Here is a 27,812-nt window from a genome sequence, read left to right as displayed (position 1 = left end):
GAGGGGGATTCAGTGATGGCAATGCCATCGAACGTCAAGGGGCAATGGTTAGGTTCTCTCTTGTTGGAGATAGTCATTGCCTGACACTTGTGTGTTGGGAATGTTATAGCGCAAATGTTACTTGCCACTTGTCAACCCAAGCCTGGATATTATCCACATCATACTGCATTTGGACATGGACTGTTTCAGTATCTGAGGATTCGTGAATGGTGCGGATCATTGTGCAATCATCAGCCAACATCCCCACTTCTGACCTTATGATGGAAGGAAGGTCACTGAAGAAGCAGCTGAAGATGGCTGGACCAAGGACACTACCCTGAAGAACTACTGCAGTGATGTCCTGGATCCCAGATGACTGACCTGCAACAACCACAAGCATCTTCCTTTATGCTAGATATTAGTCCAACCAGTGGAGAGTTTCCCCTCCCGATTCCCATTGACATGAGTTTTGCTAGGGCTCCTTGATGCCACACTCCGTCAAATGCTGTCTTGATGTCAAGGGCAGCCACTCTCACCTCACCTCTGGAGTTCAACTCTTTTGTCCATGTTTGAATCAAGGCTGTATTGAGGCCAGGAGCTCTGGCCCTAGCAGAACCCTGTCAGTGAGCAGGTTATTGCTAAGCAAGTTCTGCTTGATAGCACTGCTTTTCTTTATTCTCTCATGGGATGTGGGCATCACTGGCAAGGCCAGCTTTGGTTGTTCATCCCTATCTCCCTTGAACTGACCTTGCTCAGTCATTTCAGAGGGCAGTTAAGAGTCAACCACATTGCTGTCGGTCTGGACCAGATAAGGATGGCAGATTTCTCTCCTTTAACGACATTAGTGAACTAGATGGATTTTTACAACAATTGATGATAGTTCCATGGTCACCATCACTGAGACTAGCTTTATGTTCCAGATTTATTAACTGAATTCAAATTCCATCAGCTGCTATGGTGGGATTTGAAACCATGTTCCCAGGGCATTAGCCTGGGTCTCTGGGTTGCTAGTCCAGCAACAATACCACTACATCGCCATCTCCTGCCTTCCATTATTTTACTGGTGACCGAGGATAGACTGATCGGGCAGTAACTGGCCGTTGGATTTGTCCTGTTTTTTGTGTACAGGGCATACCTGAGCAATTTTCCACATTGCCGGGTAGGTGCCAGCATTGTAGCTGTATGGAACAGCTTAGCTAGTGGCACAGCAAGTTCTGGAGCACAGGTCTTCAGTACTATTGCTAAAATATTGTCAGGGGCCATAACCTTAGCAGCATTCAGTGCCTTCAGCCGTTTCTTGATATCATGTGGAGTGAATCAAATTGGCTGAAGACTGGGATCTGCAATGCTGGGGACATCCAGAGGAGGCTGAGATGGATCATCCACTCGCCACTTCCGGCTGAAGATTGTTGCAAATGCTTCAGCCTTCTCTTTTCCACTGATGTGCTGGGCTCCCCCATCATTGAGAATGGGGACATTTGTGGAGCTGCCTCCTCCAACGAGTTGTTTAATTGTCCGCCACCATTCACGACTAGATGGGACAGGCCTGCAGAGTCTAGATCTGATCCGTTGGTTGCAGTATCGCTTGGCTCTATTGCAGGCTGCTTACGCTGCTTGGAACGCAAGTTGCCCTGAATTGTAGCCTCACTAGGTTGACACCACACTTTTTGGTATGCCTGGTGCTGCACTCTTCATCAAACTCAGGTTGATCCCCGGTTTGGTGGTAATGGTAGTGTGGGCGATATGCCAGGTGATGGGATTACAGATTGTGGTTCAGTACAATTCTGCTGCTGATGGCCCACAGCACTTCTTGGGTGCCCGGTCTTCAGTTCGAAATCTATCCCATTTAGCGTGGTAGTAGTGCCACACAACACAATAGAGGGTATCCTTCAGGTGAAGATGGGATTTCATCTCCACAAGAACTGTGCTATTGATGCTGTCCTGAAATGGATATTGGCCAAGATACTGGGAGAATCATGTACAACTCAATTAGTGCAAAAGGATGTTTAACATCCACCTGAGGAGGAGACAGGACTGGGTTTAACATTTCACCCAAAACTAAGTATCTCTTTCAGCGCAGCACTTGCACACTGAGGTGTCAACTCCCACATTCGGGTACAGATCAATCATGAATTAACTGAAATGTGGATCAGGTTCAAGGGGCTACAAGGCCTAATTGCATTCCTATGTTCTGCAATGGAACTTCAATCCAAAACCGCCTGGATTCCGAGGAGAGAGCGTTTTCAGCGAACATAGCTCACAGGAGGGAGGGGGGAGAAATTACCAGATTATTTCTCAGCTGCAACATCTCAAAGCTTGAATCACCAAATGATATTATTTTCCAACTTTCATGTGGTTACAGCTTACTATTTGTAATCATTTTGAATAGCTTCACCTAAAAGCCTCAAAGGTGAAACGCTGGGTTTCATGTTCAGAAAATCAAATTAAACATTACATGCTTGAAGCCATCCATGAAATTTGATTTCATTTGTGGGGGTTTAGGGACCCAATGTTGCACCACTGTAATATTAATTTTAACTTGCAGTCCAAGCTCACAGTGTTGCTCTTCTCCTTTTAGTTTTAGGTTATTTGTTAAGCCTTCCCAAGTACAGGCTACACTGTGACAACACAAGGCTCAATGCATTTGGGAGGAAGCTAGATAAACATTTTTTTAAAATTTATTATTTCGTGGGATCTGGGAGTCGCTGACTAGAACAGCATTTATTGCCTATCCCTAATTTCCCTAGAGAAGATGATGGTGATGGTGAGCCACCTTCTTGAACCATGTGATGCAGGTATATCTGCAGTGCTGTTAGGAATTAATAGCCATTATTAACCTTATGAGCCCTGTTCCCATGCTATATGCAATATTATACACCCATTGGGGAAATCCACTACACAAGATTAACAATGCCAACGGGATGCCTCCAAATCTTTGATAAAATCTATTTCATTTACCTGTCCGCTGCTCCGTCTTGAGCCACTGGTGAAAGGCAAGTGCCAGCACTGCCACTGAAGCTGGTGGAGGCAGAGCGAGGGGGCAATGGCGGTTTCTCATCTTCGCCATCTACAAAAGGAAGTCGAGAACATAGAAATGTACAATTACCCCCAAGCAAAACAGAAGGAATCAGGCGTCATGACGGAAGATGGATCTGCCTCACCCCAAGTTGCGAAGGGGTAAAATGAGCCGCAGAGATTTATCGATGGTATTCCAGAGCTTAGGGCCTAGGCAGCTGAATAGCAGCTACTGGTGAAGCAGTTAAAAATAGGAACGCAGAATAAGCCAGAATTGGCGGAACATGGAGATCTTGGAGAATTGTGGGGCTAGAGGAGAGTGCAGATACGAGGGGTGAGATGGAGGGGTTTGGAAACAAGAATGAGAATTTTAAAATCAATTCCATAGCCATTGTAGATCAGTGAGTACAGACGGTGATGGGTAATTGGGGCTAAATGCCAGTTTGGACATAGATGGGGAGGTGATGGCCTACTAGTATTGTTGTTGGGCTAGTAATCCATAGACCGACGGTAATGCTCTGAGGATCTGGGTTTGAATCCTGCCTTGAATTTGAATTTAATAAAAATCTGGAATTAAAAGTCTAATGATGACCATTGTTGATTGTTGTAAAAACCCATTTAGTTCACTAATGTCCTTTAGGGAAGGAAATCTGCTGTCCTTGCCTGGTCTGGCCTACATGTGGCTCCAGGCCCACAGCAATGTGGTTGGCTCTTAAATGCCCTCGGAACAAGGGCGATGCCCACATCCCATGAATGAATTTTAAAAAAACACAATTTTAGGTGAATTGAAGTTATGGAGGTCAGCCAGGAGAGCACCGGAATAGTCAAGATTAACGATAACCAAGTCGCAGATGTGCTGAAGGAAGGTGGGTAACGTTGCTGAGATGGAAGTGGATGGTCTTGGTAATAGTGCTGATGGCTGGTTGGAAGTGCAACTATAAGCCAGCGTTGCGAACAGTCTGGTTCAGTCTCTCACAATTTAGGGTAAGGGATGGAGTCAGTGGGGAGGAAATGGAGCTTTTGGCAGGGACTGAATATAATGACTTTGGTCTTCCCTATATTCAGTCAGAGGAAATTATTACTCAAAGACTTGATGTTGGCCAAACAATATGAAAATTTATAGAGGCAGTAGCACAGTAGCAGGATTTATAGTGGTTGGCGTATGGAGGTATAGCTGGGTGACATCAGGATGTCATCGGACCCTATGCTGTGTTTTCTGCTGGGCAATATATAAATGAGAAATGGAAGAAGGTCAAGGTTAGAACCTCGGGGTCTTCAGAGGGAACAGTGCAGGAGCTGGGAAAAGGTCTTTGTAGGTGATTTCCTGGTTACAAGTGGATAGATGGTTGAATTGAAGTTATGGAGGTCAGCCAGGAGAGCACCGGAATAGTCAAGATTAACGATAACCAAGTCGCAGATGTGCTGAAGGAAGGTGGGTAACGTTGCTGAGATGGAAGTGGATGGTCACAGATGAGAAAAAACATTCCTCACACGGGTCAAAACTTAGCAAAAATTAAACTGCTTGAGAATAAGAGGAGAATTACAGAATTGTTACTGTGCAGCAGGCCATTTGGCCCTTCATGTCCACACTGGCTCTGCAAATGAGCAATTTACCTTGTGCCATTTTCCTGCCTTCTTCCCGTAACCCTGCGCATTCTTCTCTTTCAGGTAACTGTTTAATTCCTTTCTCAATGCTTCGATTGAACCTGCCTCCAGCACACACTCGGGCAGCGTATTCCAAATTCATTAACCGGCTAACAGGCTTATTAAAGTAGAGCGATTTGCTAACTTGGCAAATCCAAATCAAAAAAATCCTGAAGTCCGAAAGAGAAAAGGTAGGTCAAGGATTAGAGTCATTAGCGCGTTGTCCAAGGGCAGCAGTTTGAAACGAGAAAGGAGTGTGGTAGCATTTTTTTGAGGAAGGATGACAATAGCAGTTTTGAAAATGAGGTGACAGAGCCCGAGGAAAGGGAACCAGCTATGTCAGATAGGAGAGGGAGCAGGAAGGGCAGTTGGGTAATCAGCAGCTCAGTGAGAATGGGATCAATCTCTTGGGCAGGATAAGCTTGGAAACACCTCAGGGCAGGCTGGTGGAGAAATGAGAGACAGCGATCATATTCTAAGTCACACACAGCACATGGAGCTCTAAGACATTTGAGACACACTATGGAGCTACCTAAATGTAGAGCATTCTCTACTTAGAGTCAGATATTGAAAAAGCTAGAATATCAGATTGGTGGCGGGGGGGGGGGCTGGGAAAGAGTTACAAATGGATAAATGGTCATCAATCTCAAAACATCAGATCCCACTCAGCTGAGGAAACCAGTCAGTATTCCTAATAACCCACCCACCTCCCAAAAATAAGTTACCTGAGTAATCCTTGTCCTCTGCTGTCTCCTTCTTGTCCTCCCTTTCTACAGGGTAGAGCAGTGTGCTGACCAGGCCCTGGTTCGGTTGGAGGTAGGATGTGATGAGTTCAGTCAGTGTTTTGAAACGTCTCACCTGCACGCCTTGAGAAGTCTGTTTTAATGGAAATCACAAGATTACCACCAATGCCTGCCCAAACCTTCCTTCCTTATTCTGCCTAATGTCTCCAACAGCACATCCGCTAATTTTTTTTTGCTGGTGCGCAGCTGGTACGAAGTGCATGGGCCCATTAAATTTTTTACATGCTGACTTAAAAGGGTCAACTTGTGCGTGGCCTGCGTGTAACATCCAGGTTGCTGCACAGCATGCAGCTTAGAGGGAACAGTGCTCTCCATTCCCTAAAGCACCAAGATGGTAGGATACAATTTGCAAGGGAAGTGACCAGCCCCAGTACCTTGCCAGGCAGCCATCCTTCCTAGCTTGGTCCTTCACATAGATTTCTCACTACGTATAATTTAGGACGGTTACTAAAGTACTGGCTAGATACTTAGCCTTTTTCCAGCATAATGAAGTCATTGGCAAAGCTGATTCTAGCACTGTAGTCTTCCCCAATGCTTTTATACATGCTGGCATGAGTGCAATGGGCCTTTTTCTGTGCTGCAAGTTTCTATGAAACCATGTTCTTCAGATGTGGGAGATGTTGGCTAAACCAGATTTAATGCCAACTTAAAAGTGCCCTGAATGGTGATGGTGGGACTTCTTGAAGTATTGTGGTCCTTGTGATTACACAGTGTTTACAGTACAGAATCAGGCCATTCGGCCCAACAGGTCTATGCCAGTGTTTATGCTCCACATGAACCTCTGCTCACCTCACTTCATCTAACCCCATCTACATATTCTTCTGTTCATTTCTCTCTTGTGTTTATCTAGCTTTTTCTTAACTGCATCTCTAGCTGTGGTGTCCCCACAAGACTGGGAATTCTGTGCGGGTAACTCACTTCCTGACTCCCCAAAGCCTGTCCACCATCTACAGGGGACAGCTCAGGAGTGCGATGGAATATTGCCCACTTGCCTGAACGTGTGCGGCTCCAACAACACTCAAGAAGCTTGACAGTCCAGAACAAAGCAGTCCGCTTGACTGGCACCCCATCCACCACCTTCAACATTCACACCCTCCGCCACCAACACACAATGGCAGCAGTGCGTACCATAAAAAAGCACTGCAGCAACTCGAACCTTCTTTGACATCACCTTCCAAACCTGGGCCACTACCATCTAGAAGGACAAGGGCAGCAGACACATTAGAACACCACCACTTGCAAGTTCCCCTTCAAGCCACACACCATCCTGACTTGGAACTATATGGGCTGTTCCTTTACTGTCGCTGGGTCAAAATCCTAAATAGCACTGTGGGTGTACCTGCACCACAGAGGCTGCAGTGGTTCAAGAAGGCAGTTCACCACCACCTTCTCAAGGTCAATTAGAGATGAGTGCTGGCCTACCCAGTGGTGCTCATGTCCCGTGAAAGAATTTTTAAAAATTTGGGCTTGGCAGGGTAGATGCTAAGAGGTTGTTTCCCCTGGTCGGGGAATCTAGAACATGGGGGCAGTCTCAGGATAAAGGGGCCAATTCATTTAGGACTAAGGTGAGGAGAAATTTCTTCACTCAAAGGGTTGTGGATCTTTGGAATTCTCTGCCCCGATGAGTTGTGAATGCGCCATCTTTGTATAGGTTTTCAAAATCACCAGAGTTCTAGATAGAGCAGATAGAGATAAACTGTTCCCATTGTGGAAGGATCAAGAAGCAAAGGACGCAGATTTAACTTTAATGGCAAAAGAACTATAGGCGACATGAAGGAAAAGATTTTTATTCAGCAAGTGTTTAGGATCTGGAATGTACTGTCTTTGAGTGTGGAGGAGTCAGGATCAATCCTGCTTTTCAAAAACCAATTGGATAAGCACCTGAAGAGAGAAGATTTGCAAGGCTACAAGGAAACACGGAGTAGGACTAATAGAGTTGCTCTTGCAGAGAGTCTGCATGAATACAAGAAGTCAAATGGGCTCTGTGCTGTAAGTATTCTATGATTCTATACAATTGGCCTTATGCATAATACTCTGTACAGTGTAGGAGACAACCATGCAGCCCATTGTGCCTGTGCTGGCTTCTTTGAAAGAACTATCCACTTAGACCCACTCCCTTACCCTTTCCCTATAGCACTGCAAATGTATTTACTTTGAAGTATTTATTCAACTTCCTTTCGATAGTTACTATTGAGAATCTGCTTCCACCACTCTTTCAGAGCAGTCAAATCAAGAACATGACTGTGCAAAAAAAAACTCTCGGCTCCCAGCTGGTTCTTCTCCCAGTCGCTAGTCTCCATCACCCTGTCGCTTTTTTAAAAATATCCTTTTTATTTTAAGAGGGAACAGTGATACAAGATTGCAAGAACTTTGAACATTGTGCGAGGTTGGAAAAGACGGTTATGTTTTAAGCTGTCCCTTTTAATTCAAGGTGAAATGGAATCATGGAGAGGGACATGTGATCTCCTACTAATCATTTGGTTGTACATAACTTAATTATTGCTGAAAAAAGAGACACATCAAAGTTTTTTGTCTTGCACTTATCAGGACACTCGCAAGAATACCAATATAAGGGAAAAACAACAATCTATACTGTATGAGAAGAGTGTGCTGATTGGTTGGCAAGTGGATTCTGATTGGTAGAGGTATTGCCATGGAGATCATTTCACACTATCATGCAAACTCATGAACAGGCCTAAGGCTGTCACTTTCGGCCCTGCAAAGTGCCCAGTCTACCTCAGATTACCCTGGAAGGGCAAGGTATCTCAAAAACTTGAGCGACAGGGGAAGCTAGTTGTTTCACACTGCTACTATGCAGTAGCAACACGAGTGGTATTTGCCATCGACAGGATGCCGCCGTCAAACCCAAAAGGCTTTCTGCCTATCACACAAATGAGTCATGTGGTATATGAATTTCAGTGCTGGTGTGATGCTAGGCATGTAGGTCCTATGTCCCAAAGACTGGCAAGATCATATCAAACAACATGTCCCAGCCAATGTTCGCAATGGGCAGGGTACAGGCCGTGCCTATACAGCCTGTGCTTGCGAAACCCAATTCAATGTCCAACATTAGATGTGATTCCACAACTGGACAATATATACCCAATAATCCTCAGTGTGCAAAGAATTACAGTGACAACCAATTTAAGGTCGTCAGTCGGTATCGCAGTATGGCACATTTGCCTGTACTGGAAGCTTCATATATTAATACACAGGGCCCTGTTCTTTGCAGAAAGAAAAAACATTTACACACATTGTGCCAGTTTCAGCTAAACAAAATAAGTGACAGTCATTCGCTGACTCACTCATCAGGGCAATGCCTTGACCAATCAACCCAAGCCTGAATATTGTCCAGGTCTTGCTGCACATGGACAGGAACTGCTTCAGTATTTGAGGAGTCGCGAATGGCACTGAAACATTGTGCAGTCATCAGCGAACATACCCATTTCGGACCTCATGTTGGAAGGAAGGTAATTGATGAAATTGCTGAAGATGGCTGGACGTAGGACATTAACCTGAGGAACTCCTGCAGCAATACCCTAATGCTCAAATGGCTGACTTCTCACACCCACAACCATCTTCCTCTGTGATAGATATAACTCCAAACAGTGGAGAGTATTCCCCGATGCCCACTGACTCTAGTTTTGCTAGTGCTCCTTGATGTCACATTCGGTCAAATGCTGCCTTGGTGTCAAGGGCAGTCACTTTCATCTCACCTTGGGAGTTCAGCTCTTTTGTCCAAGTAATGAGGTCAGGTACTGAGCAGGCCTGGTGGAACCCAAACTAAGCGCCTCTGCGCAGGTTATTGCTGAGTAAGTGCCATTTGATAGCACTGTTGATGACACCTTCCATCATTTTGCTGATGATCAAGAGTAGACTGATGGGGAGGTAATTGGTTGGGTTGGACTTATTTTTCTATTCGTTCATGGGATGTGGGCATCTCTGGCTAGGCCAGCATTTATTGCCCACCCCTAATTGCCCTTGTTCAAGGGGCATTAAGAGTCAACCACATTGCTGTGGTTTGGAGTCACATGTAGGCCAGACCAGGTAAGGACAGCAGATTCCTTTCCTAAAGGAAGGGTTCCTTCTCTAAAGGTCCTTTAGGACCAGATGGGTTTTTACAACAATCGGCGATGGTTTCTTGGTCATCTTCAGACTTTTAATTCCAGATTTATTTATTGAATTCTAATTTTATCATCTGCCATGGCGGGATTCGAATCCAGATCCCCACAGCATTACCCTGGGTCTCTGGAAAACAAGTTCAGTGAAAATACCATTATGCCATCACCTCCCCACATTTGTCCTGCTTTTTTGTGGACAGGGCATACCTGGGCAATTTTTTGCATTGTCGGGTAGATGTTGCGTTGTAGCTGTACTGGAACAGCTTGGCTAGGGGCCTGGCTAGTTCTGGAGCACAAGCCTTCACTGATTGCTGGAATATTGTCAGGGCCCATTGTGGTTGTTGTCTCCAGTGCCTTCAGCTATTTCTTGATATCACGTGGAGTGAATCGAATTGGCTGAAGGCTGAAATCCCTGATGCTGGGGACTTCAGGGGGAGGCCAAGATGGATCATCCATCTGGCAACCTCTGGCTGAAGATGACTGCAAATGCTCAAGCCTGGTCTTATGCACTGATATGCTGGGCTCCCCCACAATTGAGGATGGGGATATTTGTGGAGTTTTTCCTCCTTTTAGTTGTTTAATTGTCCACCTCCCAATTCAAGACTGGATGTGGCCATCCTGCAAAGTTTAGATCTGCTCCATTGGCTATGGGATCACTCAGCTCTGTCTATTGCATGCTGCTTTCACTACTTAGCATGCAAGTAGTCCTGTGTTGTAGCTTCACCATGTTGACACCTCATTTTTAGGTATGCCTGGTGTTGCTCCTGGCATGCCCTCCTGCACCCTTCATTGAACAAGGGTTGATCCCCAGGCTTGCAGGTCGTGGGGTATATGCAAGGCCTTGATGTTACAGGTTATGGTCAAATACAATTCTGCTGCTGATAGCCCTCATGGATGCCCAGTTTTGAGTTGCTAAATCTGTTCGAAATCTATCCCATTTAGCATGATGGTTGTGTCAGGAAGGGTGAAGCATGATGCCACCACCAAACACATCTTCCCTTCACTCCCCCCCGGCGGCATTCCTCAGGGATCGTTCCCTCCGGGACACCCTGGTCCACTCCTCCATCACCCCCTACTCCTCAACCCCCTCCCATGGCACTTTCCCATGCAACCGCAGAAGGTGCAACACCTGCCCCTTTACTTCCCCTCTCCTCACCGTCCAAGGGCCCAAACACTCCTTTCAAGTGAAGCAGCATTTCACTTGCAATTCCCTCAATTTAGTCTACTGCATTCATTACTCCCAATGTGGTTTCCTCTACATTGGAGAGACCAAACGCAGACTGGGTGACCGCTTTGCAGAACACCTTCGGTCTGTCCGCAAGCATGACCCAGACCTCCCTGTCGCTTGCCATTTCAACACTCCACTCTGCTCTCATGCCCACATGTCCGTCCTTGGCCTGCTGCACTGTTCCAGTGAAGCTCAACGCAAACTGGAGGAACAGCACCTCATCTTCCAACGAGGCACTTTACAGCCTTCCGGACTGAATATTCAGTTAAACAATTTTAGATCATGAACTCTCTCCTCCATCCCCACCCCCTTTCCGATTCCCCCCACTTTTTCTTTTTTTCCCCAATAATTTATATAGATGTTTCTTTTCCCACCTATTTCCATTATTTTTAAATGTATTTCCATCCATTGTTTTATCTCTGCCTTTTAGCCTATTTCGATTCCTTCACCCCACCCCACCCCCACTAGGGCTATCTGTACCTTGCTGTCCTGCTTTCTAACCTTAATTAGCACATTCCTTAGATAATATCATCACCTTCAACACCTCTTTGTCCTTTTGTCTGTGACATCTTTTGGTTATCACCACCTATCACTGGCCCTCTATCCAGCTCTTCTTGTGTCCCCCCCCCCACCCATAAACCAGCTTATATTTCACCTCTCTTCTATTTTTCCTTAGTTCTGTTGAAGAGTCATACGGACTCGAAACGTTAACTGTGCTCCTTTCCACAGATGCTGCCAGACCTGCTGAGTTTTTCCAGATATTTTTATTTTTATTTTTGTTTTGGATTTCCAGCATCTGCAGTATTTTGCTTTTATCTTAGTGTTTGAATGTGGGGACTGCCATAGTTGCCGAAAACTCATATTTCATTACTGATTGGCACTAGCCCAGTGTTCTCCAATAGAAATCACTGGCTAGTCACAGATTGTCTTCCTGTTGCCTTCCATACAATACAGCTAAATGTACTTCATGCACAGATATATTTACTTAACATCCATCACTATTCAGTAACTAAGCAAAAGAGTCAACAATCAAAAAGAACTATTTTGGACTCTGCTTTTTGTCTTGCCATTTTACCAACCAATGCGATGCAAATATGGCGTGTTCGGGTCACATGTTCAACGAGTGTCTATAACTCATTTTCTATTTACAGATCAAAAATACAACTAGCTCCAACTATTCCCAATTAGCTGCATGTGACTAGCGATTCATGTACTCGACAACATATTATTGATAGCACAGAATCACTACAAAGGACCTGTAAATCAGCCATGTCAGTGTCTGCCTTCTCTTACCTGTACTGCCAGAAAATCATCTTCATCAGGTAAGATCCTGTAAGTATGCACATGCTTCTGATACCTAAGAGAGAGTGAAAATGGCCTGTTAATTTGGCTTTTATACAAATTGGATAAAGTTCAATGGCAGGACAGCCACAGTCATTGTTGTGTGAATGTGTTCCTGGTTATTTTGCATATTTAGAGCAGAGATATTTGCAGGAAGTTTCAAACTGAGGGACAGAAGACAGTGCTTCACTCTGAGAGAGAGAGGGTGGGGGGGTGGAGAGAAGACATTCTGGTGTAGACATTCCAACAGGACAAAACCTGCCTCATCGTGACCTCTTACCACCTTGACAGAGAATTGGTTATTATAAAATTAATCACGACAGCAGGTGCTGAATTGTGATGATGATACAAGTAAACAAGTAATCATAATTCATAACAGTTATAGACAATCATTAAGTAAAAAGTAAATAAAAGGATTGAACAATTACAAATATTTCAGCATACAAATAATTATAATAAATTGCAAAATGTGGGTGGTCTTAATTTACAGAATAAAAATGAAAGGTCTACTGTGCTCTGCATTATGTATAAAAGTCCATCGATCATATGTTGTCAGGTTGAGTTAATTAAATTCTCAATCATTTACACACTATTTATAAAGGACCGAGTAATGATGTCAGGGGAATACTTTCAGCTCCAAATTTACAGTCCATCATAATTTAGACATACATTGCTGTTCCTTCCTCATTGCTGATCAATACCCTGACAAGCTAGGAATTTCCTAGTGAACACACTGTGGGAGTGCCTTCACCAGAGACTGCAGTATTTCAGCATATCAGTCCACCACCATCTTCTGAAACGCATTTAGAGGTAGAGGTTGCCAATGTCACCAACATCTCAAGCACAGATTTAATCAAAAGGTTCTCGCTCCAAAGGCAAAGTGACAGAGGATAAAGACTGAAAACAAATGACAATCAATGGAGACAAGAGGAGTAGAAAGAAAGTCTTAGTCTATCTTGAAGGCATTGGCCTGATTAGTAAGCTTTCAATTCTGATTACTTGATCAGAAGTGGCAAAGGTTCAGGGACAGCGTCAACAAGCAACACCATAGCACCATGGAAACAGGCCACATTGGGCAAGGGTAGGGAGAAGTTAGCACAAGGCAGCATCAGATGGGTTCAGTAGTTAAAAGGAGCTCATGATAATGACTTGAAGAAAAGTCTTCCAAAAGATAAGATGTGGAATAAATAGAACTTCAAAGACAGCAATTTCAGGATTCTTATCCATGCTTCATACTAGCTGGACTGGACAGTCAGACTGAATTGCAGAACAAGCTCAAGGGCTGATGGCCTACTCCTGTTCCTCTGAATACCTGCCTCGAGATGTAGCGAAAGAGGTTCAGATTTCTGTGGCAAGAATGAGCTGTACAGTAGGTGACCCGCTACTCATAAGATCATAAATAGGAGCAAGAGTAGGCTATTAGGGCCATTGATCCTTCTCCACCATTCAGTAAGATCATGGCAGATCTGATTGTGGCCTTAACTTCCTGCCTGCCCCCCCATAGCCCTTGACTCACTTTTTGGTCAAAAATCAGCATTGACTATGTTCAATGACCCAGCCTCCACTGCTCTCTGGGAATAGAATTCCACGGATTAGCGACCGTCTTAAGAATTTTTTTTTATTATTATTCATTCACAGATGTGAGCTTCACTGGCTGGGCCAGCATTTATTGCCCATTCCTAGTTGCCCTTGAGAAGGTGGTGGTGAGCTGCCTTCTTGAGCTGCTGCAGTCCCTGTGGTGTAGGTACACCCACAGTGCTGTTAGGTAGGGAGTTCCAGAATTTTGACCCAACGACAGTGAAGGAATGGCGATATATTTCCAAGTCCTCCTCACCTCCGTCTAAAATGGGAGAGGTTCCACTTATCTTTAAACTGTGTCCCCCTAGTTCTAGATTACCCCACAAAGGGAAACATCCTCTTGGCATCTACCACATCAAGTTCCCTCAGAATCTTATTTCAATAAGATCACCTCTCATTTTTCTAAACTCCAATGAATATAGGCCCAAACCTTTCCTCATAAGATAAACCTTTCACCTCAACTGAGTGAACTCTCTCTGAACTGTTTCCAATGCAAGGTATCCCTCCTTAAATAAGATCAATGCTCTGTGCAGTTGTAGAAAGACTTTGCTACTTTTATATTTCATCCCCCTTGCAATAAAGGCCTACATTACATTTGCCTTCCAATTACTTGCTGTAGCTGCATGTGATTCACGTATAAAGACACCCAGATCCCTCTGTACTGCAGCATTTTGCAGTTTCTCTCCATTTAATCAATGGCCCCGATCTTCCATTCCCAGGGGGACATAAACCAGAGGTAGCCCAGAAGATATGGTGAGGGTGTCCCCCAGCACAAGTCCCCACACGCAAGGGTTGCCCAGCAAGTTTAAACTTCTGATGGGCAATTACCATGTGTGTCTGGAACCATCTGAAACTCAGATTTAAATTGGAAACTTCAGATAGTTCCAACTCTCTTACAAGAATAGCCACCCAAGAAAAGTTAGAAGGATTAAAACCGCTTCTAACTCCAGGATAACTATGGTGCTATCCACCCTGACCACCCATCCCCCCACTGGACGCCACAGACTACCCAACCTTTCAACTAACCCCACACCCCAATCAACGCTACCCCACCCCCCAATCAATGACCCCCAGCTACCCCCCAACCTCCTCATTTACACTCCGACCCGCCCCCTCCCCCACCACTAACCCCCAACCACCCTTTCGACCCCACCCTGCCAGCGCCATAAAAAGGGGGTGTGACTTCAGTTCCCCCAACGCTTCAGGCTTCAGTCCTACGCTGAAGGGGCTCAGGAGCAGCTACTCTGCACATTTCTCAGCAGGCCTGGTTCAGAAGTCCGGGCGAGAAACATGCAGCTCCAGACTGGGATGAGTAAAAAGTGTGGCCATCCAACAGTGATTGCCGCTCCATGGATGTTCTGGGCCAATATTCTACTTTTCTATTCTTTCTGCCAAAGTGGGCAAGTTCACATTTTCCCACAAGCGTCGTCTGCATACAGTAATTCAATGACAGAGGATGGGACGACCTTGGACCTATCCTAAAGAACTCACACGCAGGCATTTCCACCCCCTTGATATGAAGTTCGGGATATGGAATGTAAGGGCCCTCATGGAGAACCCCAAAAGCGACAGGCCGGAACTACATACTGCTATCGTTGCCCGAGAGCTCAGACCTTTGAACATTGATATTGCCACCCTAAGTGAGGCCCAGCGGGCAGGGGGAAGGCCAGCTCAAGAAACAAGGTGGCGGTTACACCTTCTTCTGCAAAAGTAAACCAGTAGAAGATTGCCGCCTCCACGGGGTTGGCTTCACCATTATAAACAAACTAGTTGGCCGTCTCAAAGGCGCCCTTCGCGGGATGAACGAATGCCTCATGAGCCTTCGGCTCCCCCCAGGCCAGAACCAATGCACTACAGTTCTCAGCACGCATGCTGCAAGACTGGATGCCAGAGGCGAGCTCAAACACCGAACATTACCCCAGCCTCGAACAATCCCTGGCCCGAGTGCCAGTGGGCGATAAGCTGATCCTCCTTGGTGACTTGAATGCCAGAGTTGGGAAGGACACAGACCTCTGGGAAGATGTAATCAGCAGAGAGGGGGCAGGGAAATCCAACACCAAAGGTACCCTGCTCCCGACAAAATGCCTAGAACACAGCCTTGTCATAACCAACACTTTGTTCCGTCAGAGAGGCAAGTACACGGCATCATGGCAACACTCTCGCTCCAAGCACTGTCACCTGCTCGACTATGTCATTGTCCAAGCGAGGGGCTGCAAGGATGTGGCATCATCACCTGCACCATGACAGGAGGTGACGAGTGCTGGACGGACTACTGCCTAATTCACTCTGTCATCCATATGAATGTAACCCCAAAGCAGTGACGGCAACAGAAAAATCAACACCGAGGCACTCAAGGACTCTGATAAGACAGCCCTCACTGCCAACCTTGCTACTCCCAGTGACCCAGGGATGCAGAGTGCCCACAGTGCCTGGTCTGCCCTCAAGGCCTCCATAATCAGTGCCTGCAAAAGACACACTTGGTCACTTGACCAAGAAACACCAAGACTTGTTTGATGAGAATGGCCAGGAGATCCAGAAGCTGATAAGCTGCAAGGGCAAGGCATTTCTGAACCTGAAACAGCAACCCAACTTGACAGCAAGAAAGCAGCTCTACAGACGGCTGAAGGCTGAGGTCCAATAAAAACCCGGCGACTTAAAGAACAGATGGTGGGCGGAGAAAGCACAGGAGATCCAACAATTAGCCGACAACGATGACGTGAAGTTTCTTTAGCACAGTCAAGACCGCCCACGACCCAAGCACCCAAGGCCATACTCCACTGCTAGCCAAGGAGAGAGAGGTGCTCATCAAGGACAGAGAGGGAGTCGGCGCCCACTGGGAGGAGCACTTCGAAGATCTTAACAGAGACTCTATCTTCAACGTGAGTGTCCTCAGCTCCATCCCGCAGCATGCTACCCGCCACCATCAAACACGACCCCAACCCAGCAGGAGGTAAAAAAGTCCATTTGACAGCTAAAGAGCAACAAGGCATGAGGATTAGAAGGAATCTTCCCCAAAGCACCAAAGCATGGCACAACAGCACTATTGGCACAAATACATGGCCTCAGGTCCCTTACCTGGAAGGAAGAGAGCATGCCAGGAGTTCTCAGACGCCATAATTGTGACCATCAAGAAAGGTGACAAGTCCAACTGCGGTAACCATAGAGGAATCTCCTTGCTGTTGGTCACAGGGAAGGTGATTGCAAGAATCCTCCTCAATCGCCTTCTTCCTGTGGCTAAAGAGCTCCTCCCAAAGTCCCAATAAGTCCCACTAAGGGGCACAATGGACATGGTCTTCACCACATGACAAATGCAAGAGAAATGCAGGCAACACACCAACCCTTGTACATGGCCTTCTTTGACCTCATAAAAGCCTTCGACACTGTCAACTGTGAAGGATTATGGAGCACCCTCCTCCATTTTGGCTGCCCCCAGAAATTTGTCACCATCCTCCGCCTGCTCCACCATGACATGCAAGCCATGATCCTAACCAACAGATCCACCACAGGCCCAATCCACATTCAGACCAGGGTCAAGCAAGGCTGTGTCATGCACCGACGCTCTTCTCGATCTTCCTTGCTGCAATCTCACCCTCAGCAAGCTCCCCGCTGGACTGCAGCTAAACTACAGAACAAACGGGAACCTGTTCAACCTCTGCCGCCTGCAGGCCAGATCAAAGGTCATCCCATCCTCTTATCAGCCCAAGCCTGAATGTTGTCCATGACTTGCTGCATGTGGACATGCACTGCTTCAGTATCTTATCTCTACTGCAAGCTGCCTGCTAGTACACCTTTCCACCATCTCTCTATCCCTACCTCCAGTTTATCAAGCTACTAAAAAGGCCAAAAGGAATGAAACCAGACCGACCACCCAGCATAGACCATGGCACCAGAAACAATTCCAGCAAACTCGGCCCTGTCGACCCTGCAAAGTTCTCCTTGCTAACAGCTGGGAGCTTGTGCCAAAATTGGGAGAACTGTCTCACTGACTATTTAAGCAACAGCCTGACATAGTCATACTCATGGAATCATACTTTACAGATAATGTCCCAGAAACCACCATCACCATCCCTGAGTATGTCCGGTCCCACTCAGAAGACAGACCCAGCAGAGGTGGCGACATAGTGGTATACAGTCAGGAGGGGGTTGCCTTGGGAGTCCTTAACATTGACTCTAAATCCCATGAAATCTCATGGCATCAGTTCAAACATGGGCAAGGAAACCTCCTACTGATTACCATGTACCACTCCCCCTCAGCTGATGAATCAGTGCTCCTCCATGTTGAACACCACCTGGAGGAAGATCTGAGGGTGGCAAGGGCACAGAATGTACTCTGGCTGGGGGACTTCAATGTCCACCACCAAGAGTGGCTCAGTAACACCACTGTTGACTGAGCTGGTCGAATCCTAAAGGACATAGCTGCTAGATTGAATCTGCGGCAGGTGGTGAGGGAACCAACAAGAGGGAAAAACACTAAGATAAAAGCAAACTACTGCGGATGCTGGAAATCTGAAATAAAAACAAAAATAGCTGGAAAACTCAGCAGGTCTGACAGCATCTGTGGAGAGGAAGACAGAGTTAACGTTTCAAGTCCGAATGACTCTTCTGAACTAAAGAGAAGTAGAAATGTGGTGAAGAAGAGTCATACGGACTCGAAACGTTAACTCTGTCTTCCTCTCCACAGATGCTGTCAGGCCTGCTGAGTTTTTCCACCTATTTTTGTTTTTGTTTCAGAGGGAAAAACATACTTGACCTCATCCTCACCAACCTGCCTGCCACAGTATCTGTCCATGACAGTATCAGTAGAAATGACTACCGCACAGTCCTTTTGTAGACAAAGACCCGTCTTCACATTGAGGATCCCTCCATTGTGTTGTGTGGCACTATCACCATGCTAAATGGGATAGATTTTGAACAGATCTAGCAACTCTAGAATAGGCTTCCAGGAGGCGGTGTGGGCCATCAGCAGCAGCAGACTTAACCACAATCTGTAACCTCATGCCCTGCATATCCCTCACTCTACCATTACCACCAAATCAGGGGACCAGGGGATCAACCCTGGTTCAATGAAGAATACAAGAGGGCATGCTGGGAGCAACACCATGCATACCTAAAAACGAGGTGTCAACCTGGTGAAGCTATAACACAGGACTACTTGCATGCCAAACAGCATAAAGCAGCAAGCGATAGACAGAGCTAAGCAATTCCATAACCAACAAATCAGATCTAAGCTCTGCAGGCCTGCCACATCCAGTCACGAATGGTGGTGGACAATTAAACAACACACTGGAGGCAGCAGCTCCACAAACATCCCCATCCTCAGTAATGGGGGAGCCCAGCACATCACTGCAAAAGATAAGGCTGAAGTATTTGTAACAATATTTAGGTGGAATGCCGAGTGGATGATCCATCTCTGCGCCCTCTGGAGGTCTACAGCATTACAGATTCCAGTCTTCAGCCAATTCGATACACTCCACTTGATATCAAAAAATGGCTGAAGGCATTGGATACCGCAAAGGCTATGGGCCCTGACAATATTCCAGCAATAGTACTGAGGGCTTGTGCTCCAGAACTTGGTGCGCCCCTAACCAAGCTGTTCCAGTACAGTACCAACACTGGTATCTACCTGGCAATGTGGAAAATTGCCCAGGTATGTCCTGTAAACAAAAAGCAGGACAAGTGCAACCCGGCCAATTACTGCCCCATCAATCTATTCTCGATCATCAATAATGGAAGGGGTCATCCACAGTGCTATCAAGCAGCACTTGCTAAGCAATAACCTGCTCACTGACGTCATTAAAGCTTTAATTCAAACATGCACAAAAGAGCTGAACTCCGGAGGTGAGGTGAGAATGACTGCCCTTGACAGCAAAGCAGCATTTGATCGAGTGTGGCATCAAGGAGCCCTAGCAAACCTGAAGTCAAAGGGAATCAGAAGGAAAACTCTCCGCTGGTCGGAGTCATGCCTAGCACAAAGGAAGATGGTCGTGGTTGTTGGAGGTCAATCATCTCAGTTCCAGGACATCACTGCAGGAGTTCCTCAGGGTAGTGTCCTCAGCCCAACCATCTTCAGCTGCTTCATCAATGACCTTCCTTTCATCATAAGGTTAGTAGTGGGGATGATTGCACAATGTTCAGCACCATTCAAGATTCCTCAGATACTGAAGCAGTCCATATCCAAATGTAGCAAGACCTGGACAATATCCAGGCTTCAACTGACAAACGGCAAGTAACATTCGAGCTACATGACTGCCGGACAATGAACATCTCCAACAAGAGAGAATCCAACCATCGCCCCTTGACATTCAATGGTATTACCCTCGCTGAAACCCCACAATCAACATCCGGGGAGGGGTTACCATTGAACTGGACTAGCCACATAAAGACTGTGGCGACAAGAGCAGATCAGAAGCTAGGAATCCTGCGGCAAGTAACTCACCAACTGACCTACCACCCCCCAAAGCCTGTCCACCATCTGCAAGACACAAGTCAGGAGTGTGAAGGAATACTGTCCACTTGCCTAGGTGAGTACAGCTGCAAAAACGCTCAAGAAGCTTGACACCATCCAGGACAAAGCAGTCCACTTGATTGGCATCATATCCACAAACATTCACTCCCTCCACCACCGGCCAACAGTGGCAGCATCGTGTACCATCAACAAAATGCACTGCAGGAACTCACCAAGGTTCCTCCGACAGCACCTTCCAAACCCATGACCACTACCATGTAGAAGGACAAGGCCAGCAGACACTTGGGAACACCACCACCTAGAAGTTCCCCTCCAAGCCACACACCATCCTGACTTGGAAATGCATTGACGTTCCTTCACTGTCACTGGGTCAGAATCCTGAACTCCCTCCTTAACAGCACTGTGGGTGTACCTACACCACATGGACTGCAGCAGTTCAAGGCGGCTGCTCACCACCATCTTTCTCAAGGGCAATGTGTGATGGGTAATAAATGTTGGCCTTGCCAGTGATGCCCACATCCCATAAATGAATAAAAAATTAAATCAGCATCAGACTAAATCATTTGTTCTTATTGCTCAAGAAATTCCAACTGTCCTTCGAGTTCCTTTGGTATCAGATTTTACTAGCACCTCTTTACTGGTAGTGTGACTTGTCCAAGATTTCTTCATTATTCATCTCAAAAACTACACCTCTGCAGCCTCAATTCTTCTCTGCATTGCTTTGCTGATAATCCAACACTTGCTACCGTATGTCAAAAGTGGTGGCATGTAGCAATCCAGGGTTCTCTTTGTTCTCATGGCTAATTTTTAGACCACAATCTTATTCATTTTTTGAAATGCATCTTTGGCCATTCCAAACCTTAGGCTTATTTCTTGGTCGCACTTTCCATCCGATGTTAACATACTTCTTTGGTAACAAAATTTGTCTACTTGGTTGATCCTTTCATTCTTCAGTGATCTTGCATTCTGGTATGATTTTCTTTTTTGACACTACGAGACCTTTTGTTTTCTTACAATTTATGCTTAGCCCTTTCTTTTCACTTTCCCTCACTAATCTATCCATAATCTTTTGCAATTTCTCTTCAGAGTCAGCAGCAACCTTCAGCATCATGCTGTCAATGCTAAGAGGGCAGTACAGCAACATTAAGGGCCATGACATGTGTCTTCCTGATGCTGATGGTCAAATCAAACTCTTTACAGGTGTGACAGTTTGTGTGCATTTCCTGCTGAAGGGGCTCCTCAATATGAACTTTTAGTTCAATATCTCCAAGGCAGAGTAACTCTCTGACGACGACATGACTTACCTTAGTCTTGGATCTCAGGCAAGCAAGGCTGAACAGCTTTCTGCCAGTTCTGGTACGCAAGTAGATGCTCTGTAGGTGACCTGAAGGCACAGGTCAGCAGCAAGTGAAGAATATGCCAAAGTGTTCAGGCCAGAACACAATTCTGCTTGACTGCAGATCTCAAAGGGTTCTGACGTCGCACCGACATAGCTGACCTTATGCATCATGTTGCACCAACAGTTTTCTGCTCACATCGTCTAAAGCCTTGGTGAAATCGATGAAGACAATATATTATGGCATTTCTCTTGCAGCTTCAGGACTGAGAAGAGCATATCAATTGTAAATCTTCCAGCTTTGAAACCACACCAGGATTCAAGGTAGATGTGTTCAGTCAGGATCTGCAGTCTGACGATGCTCAGCAGGCCTTAATGCCTTGATAGTTGATGCAATCACTGTGGATGCCCTTGCTCTTGAACAATGTCACAACCTTTGCATCATGCATATCCTCAGGTACTGCCCCTCCCTCCAGCAGAGACAGAGAAGTTCGTGCAGATGCTGGTGTGCTGGTTTCTTGTGCTTGAGTTCAGGCGACTATAACCAATGCATCTACTATCTCTGCAGCCATTTCTTTTAAGGCCCTAGAATACAAGCCATCAGGTGTAGGGGACTTGTCAATCTGTAGTCCCATTAGTTTTCCTAGTACTTTTTCTCCAGTGATCGTGACTGTTTTAAGTTCCTCTCTCCCTTTTGCCCCGTGCTTTTCTACTATTTTTGGGATGCTCTGTGTTTTCTATTTTGAACTGAGACAAAATACTTGAAAGTCTCTGCCATTTCCTTGTTTCCTATTATTAATTCCCCAGTCTTACCCTTTAAGAGGCCAATGCTTACTTTAGCTACTCTCTTCCTTTTATACATATTTCCAGAAGCTTTCACTGTCTGTTTTTATATTTTCTGTTAGTTTTCTCTCATACTCCAATTTCTCCTTTATTATTTTTTTTAGTCATCCTATACTGGATTCTAAAAATTTCCCAATCCTTGGAGCTATCACTAATCTTTGCAGTGTTGGACATCTTTTCTTTCAATATGATACCTTCCATAACTTTCTTAGTTAGCCACGGATGATGCATCCTTCTCGCAGAGTCTTTCTCAATGGAATATATCTTCGTTTAGAGTTATGAAATATCTCCTTAAATGCCTGCCGCTGCTTCTCTACTGTTTTACCTTTTAACTTATTTTCCCATTGTGCTTTTGCTAATCAATATCCTCATAAGAAAGATCATTAGGGTGAGAGCCTAAGTTAATCGGGTAGGGGAGAGAAGGGAAGAGTAGATAAACTAATAAGTCAAGTCAACTTTAGATGTTGAGTTATTAAGGAGGTGGAAAGGTTAACTAAGGTTAACAGAACAACAGAGTAAAAAGGAAACCAGGATGTGGGTTGACAAAAAAAAGCAAATCAAGGGAATCCAAAGTAAGGAGTCAGCCTTGACTCATTGGTAGTATTCTCAGAGTCAGAAGGTCGTGGGTTCCAGTCCCAGTCCCAGTCCAGAAATTTGAGCACATAACCTTGGCTGAGGGAGAACAAAATGCCAGAAAGATTCCCAAGTTAAAAATGTGAAAGGCGACGATGTCCCAAAGCGCTTTACAGACAATTTTGAAGTGTAATCACTGTTGTAACGTAGGTAAAATGGCAGCCAATTTGCAAACAGCAATCTCCCACGGGAAGCAATGTGATAATGACCAGAGTGTCTGTTTTAGTGACGTTGGTGGAGGGATAAATATTGGCCAGGATACAGGGAAGAACTCCCATGCCCTGCTTCGAAACAGTACCATCAGATCTTTTACATCCACTTGAGCACACAGAAAGGGCCTCAATTTTAAAGTCACATCCAGAAAATGGCACCTCCAACATTGCCTAACCCTCCAATTAGATCCCTCTAGTCTCAACTGGAGGACTGCCAAAAACTGGCCTCAATGTGCAGTGCAAAATAAAGCCCAAATTGTGAAAGGAAATTAATGATTAAACTTATCAACAAACTGGAGAGAAATATCAGAAAATATTGTTTTATAGTTGGAGATTTTAGTCATCTAAAACAGTCTGGAATAGGGAGAATGCTTCTGGTGAGACATACAGGATATATTTCCTGCATCTATTTCCACGATTGTTTTCTCAGGCATTATGCTGCTGTTCCATCAAGGACAAAATGCTACTTGACTGACTCAGATATGGAGCAAACCCAAGTAAGCAGCCTAAAAGTAGCAGATTTGGCAACTGGTGACCATGATATTAAGTTTAGTGCCAAAAATTAAATGGAAGGCAAAAACTATAAATCAGTGATTAGAAATATCTAAAAAGCAGGAGTTGGAAAGGATGCAACTCAGGCAAGGGTGAACATAGGAAAGGATTCCATGAATGAGTACAATAATCAAATCAAATGCGAAACTATTTAAAAAGTTAGCAATTCAAGGACATCAACAGTCAGGAAATCTACACAAGGAAAAGTTGAGAATGTCCAGAGTGCAGAATAAAAATGTTCATAGACATTAAGTGACTCGCTTTTGGCATATTTGTGTGAAGAATCAATGTAAGGGTAGGCCACTCAAAGATAAAGGGAGCAAGTTTGTAGTGTAATGAGGGATTGGCAGGATATAAACCAAGCATTTTGCTTCAGCTTTTACAGAGGAATGAATATTGACATTGGTGAACCACCAGACATTGTTGTGAAACAGTTATTGAAAGCTATTGTTCTAAGAGAAATGGAACTAAAGAAATTATGGGCCTGTGAGCCTCAATCAAATGTTGATAAAATACAAGTCTAATATACAAGATTAACAAGCACAAAGAAAGTGTTAATTAGGGCCACTCAGCACATACTGACCAACCTTACAGAATTATTTGAAGTACAGCAACACCTGATCTGAAACTAAGCTAGGAGACCAAACATTTCACCCAGTAGACAGAAGATTTGAAATAATTAAGCTGAAAGAATGCTGACAACTCCTACTGTTTAAAGATTAAACTTGCATTTCTATAGGGACTTTCACAACCACAGGATGTCCTAAAATGCTTTACAGCCAATAATGCAGCTTTGAAGGATAGTTGGCGTTGTAATGTAGGTCTAAAATTAGCAAACCAATTTGATCATAGCAATGTTCCATAAACGGCAATTAATTAAATGATCATTTAACTTATTTAGTGCTGTTGGCTGGGGGAAAATATTGTCTAGAATTCACCAATGCTATTTTCAATAGTCTCATGAAGTCCTTTATGTCCACCCGAGGGAGCAGATGGGCCATCAATTTTACGCCCTATTCAAAAGACCATAAAACCAACAATGCAGCACTCCCGTGGTATTATTGCAAGTTCCCTGGCTGACCTTCCACCCTACGGTTTGATGGGAGTGAGAGTATTATGTGCAGTTTTGAGCACTCCATTATAGGGAGGGTATGAAGCAATGAAAAAGTTGCAGTGCTGATTTACTTGGTTGTTTGTAGGGATTAGGATTTACAGTTCTGCTGAAGGGATGCAACCCAAGAGGTCAACCTTTCTTTTCTCAGGTGATGTGTGACCTGCCACACAGTTCCGGCATTTTTTTTTGTTGCAAATTCTGCAAATCTGAAGCAATTTTATTTTGCTGTGTGTTCAAGACCTGCTGCAATTTGTTTAACTGGGGTTGGGGAAGGCTAAGTGGTGAAATTAAAACAGAAAATGCTGGAAATAAAAGGTCTGGCAGCATCGGAGGAGAGAGAAACAGTGAACATTTCAAGTCCTGGACCTTCTTCAAAACTGGTGGTTAAGTGGTGAGCTGATCAAAGTAGTCAATGTTATTTAGTAATCTGAAATAGAGACAGAAAATGCTGGAAAAACTCAACAGGTCTGACAGCGTCTGTGGAGAGAGAAACAGAGTGAACGTTTCAAGTCCATATGACTCTTCTTCAGAGCTAAAGAGAAGTAGAAATGTGTTGAAATTTATACTGTTTAAGGGGGGGTAGTGGAGCAGGTGAAACTAGATAAAAGGTCAGCAATAGGTGGGGGCAAAGGTGAGATTGACAAAGATGTCATGATTTAGGAATCTACTGGGATAAACCGTAATAGATTGTTTCCACTGCTCAGTGGGACAGATGACTAGAGCTGACCAATTTAACAAAATCTTGAAGCTAAAGTTTAAAAATAAATTCTTCATGCACAGGATGCCTTAGAGAGTGGAACTTTCTGCTACAAACCAATGAGGCACAGGAGTTTAACTGGTGCACAAATTCAACTGTGACCACAACTTAGTGGGTGGACAATGCATCTAGTCCAGGGCAGCAGGGAGGAAAAACGCAAGGCTCAGGGTGAACAGGGCGAGCAGCAGTATAACTGAAGACTCAAGTGGAAGGATGATGAGGAAAATAGCCTCTTGTGTTCTACCTTCTATGGTTCTATGAGTTTTGGCCCACTTTAACATTTTTGCCAATTTGTCGTGCATTTCCAATAATGCCTGAATATTTCAGCTATCTAGCAGTTGTGTTTTTATCCCTTTATTTCAACTTGAAAACTGATCCTGCAAAAATCACAAATAAATAGTATGTACAGCACAAATGGGCCATTCAGCCCCTCTAGTCCATGCCAGTCTTTACATTTCACACGAGCTTCTTCCCATCTGCTTTCATCTCACCCAATCAACATATCCTTCTAATCCTTTCTCCTTCACATGTTTATCAAGCTCTCCCCTCAAATTATCTGAAGTTTTTTTTGAGGGGGAAGGGAAGGGGATAGGGCAATGCATGCCTGGGAGCCAATATAGCCTTGCATTATAATCCATTTCTAGGGAGCTGCAGTGAGGCACTTCCAATCACTTTCAGTGTGATGAAAGGATGATGGTGACTATTTATGAACAGTGCACTTCCCAGTTAAACTCTCAGTAGCTATTTATAAACTGCTGTAGATGACTGCTGTTTTTTTGGCTTAAGACACACACTCATCTCCTTTCTTCTAAATTGACCAAAGTTGGAGGGACTCTGCAGTGCATATATGTCTCAAGCAGCTGCCTCCAGCTGAGCAAAATCTCCTGGACGCAGCAAGTAGAAGCTATCAAGCTGTCCTTCATGTCCAACCTGGCCTGGCCTCCAACATTTTGGAAATGAGAAGTTGCAAGGGGCAGGCAGCTCCTCCTCCCCACATCCCTACCGTGCCACAATGAGGTCTACCATGCATTCTTCTTCAAGGACTCTTTGCACTTCCCTCACTCTGTTCCTTCCTTCTGCAGTTTACAGTCTGAAGCTTCAGCTATTGCAGCCTTGCTTGCCAATATTCTCTGATTAAAATCTCACCACTTTGCTGCTACTCTCCCTGCCTTCAGTCAGGTTTTCTCAGCTTGTTCGTTTGCTGTTCGTTTCACTTCATCTCACTTCATTCAAGGTGCTATACAAGCACAAACTGCAGCTTTAAAACCAGAGATTGGAATAGGGTAGTGTACTCAGCCACAATGAGGGGGAAAGGGGAACATATGTTACTCTGGCTGGTCAAAACTTTCTTGCAGCTATCAATAGTTCCTCTCCAACTCTGAAATGTTACCGCAATCAACACTAGTCTATATTACAACAGTCACTACATTTCAAAAGTGTTTCATTTGATGTAAAGCACTTTGGGACAGCTGAAGTTGGGAAGAGGCACTATACAAATGCAAGTCTTTTCCGGTGCAGACTGGAGGGGAAAAAAATATCAAAGCCTGCACTTAAACATTGAAAATTATGGTATTATTGGTGTAGCAATTACAGTAACATTTGGTGTATAAGTGCAGCAGTATTTGTAAAAGTTTAATGACTAGTGTTTGTAACAGTCTATACACTGATTTCTTGACATTCAGTGTTCTTTACTCTGCAGCCCTTTATCTAGTCAGGGTTTACAAGCCTTTTATAGCCCAGACCATTTCCAGCCTCTGCAATTTCTGATCAGTCTAAATTCCAGACAAACCGTGCCTCTCTGACAAACACAGAGACAAGAACCGTCAGCCCAGCAGGCACAATTAGACCTCAACTTGTTTACCTTAATCCAGCCAACCCCCACAATTAGCTACTGAGGCTTGTACAGGCACGGTTACTCGTTATGAACAGGATGCTTAATGATGCTTAGTTAATCTATCGACATGATTATTTGGTTATTATATTGCTGTTTGTGGGAGCTCGCTGTGCACAAATTGTCTGTGTTTCTGACATGAGAATAGTGACTATGCTTCCAAAATAGAAGCCATGAAGGGTTTTGTGACATCGCAAGGTGGTTAAAAAGTGCTACATGAATGCAAGTATTACTTTCTTTCTTTTTATTACAGGAGATCACTTCTTTTTTTGGTCAGGCTAGTGTCTGATCAAGCAGAT

The 27,812-nt window shown here is 44.8% G+C and overlaps 1 protein-coding gene across 1 annotated transcript in view; it reads right to left on the bottom strand.

Annotated features, from left to right (window-relative positions):
* The window catches only part of inppl1a (inositol polyphosphate phosphatase-like 1a), a 213,809-nt gene that overhangs the window by 102,337 nt on the left and 83,660 nt on the right, over positions 1–27,812 (bottom strand). The window contains exons 2-4 of the mRNA XM_078544958.1: positions 12,084–12,147; positions 5,364–5,514; positions 2,938–3,046 (exon numbers count right to left, since the gene is read on the bottom strand). Of these exons, the coding sequence (XP_078401084.1) occupies positions 2,938–3,046; positions 5,364–5,514; positions 12,084–12,147 (324 nt within the window). The remainder of the gene's footprint in view (positions 1–2,937; positions 3,047–5,363; positions 5,515–12,083; positions 12,148–27,812) is intronic.

This window comes from Cetorhinus maximus, chromosome 7 (assembly GCF_964194155.1).
Source record: "Cetorhinus maximus chromosome 7, sCetMax3.hap1.1, whole genome shotgun sequence".
Classification (NCBI taxonomy): Eukaryota; Metazoa; Chordata; class Chondrichthyes; order Lamniformes; family Cetorhinidae; genus Cetorhinus; species Cetorhinus maximus.
The sequence above is the reverse complement of the archived record's forward strand: the minus strand, read 5'-3'. Positions and strand labels throughout refer to the sequence as shown.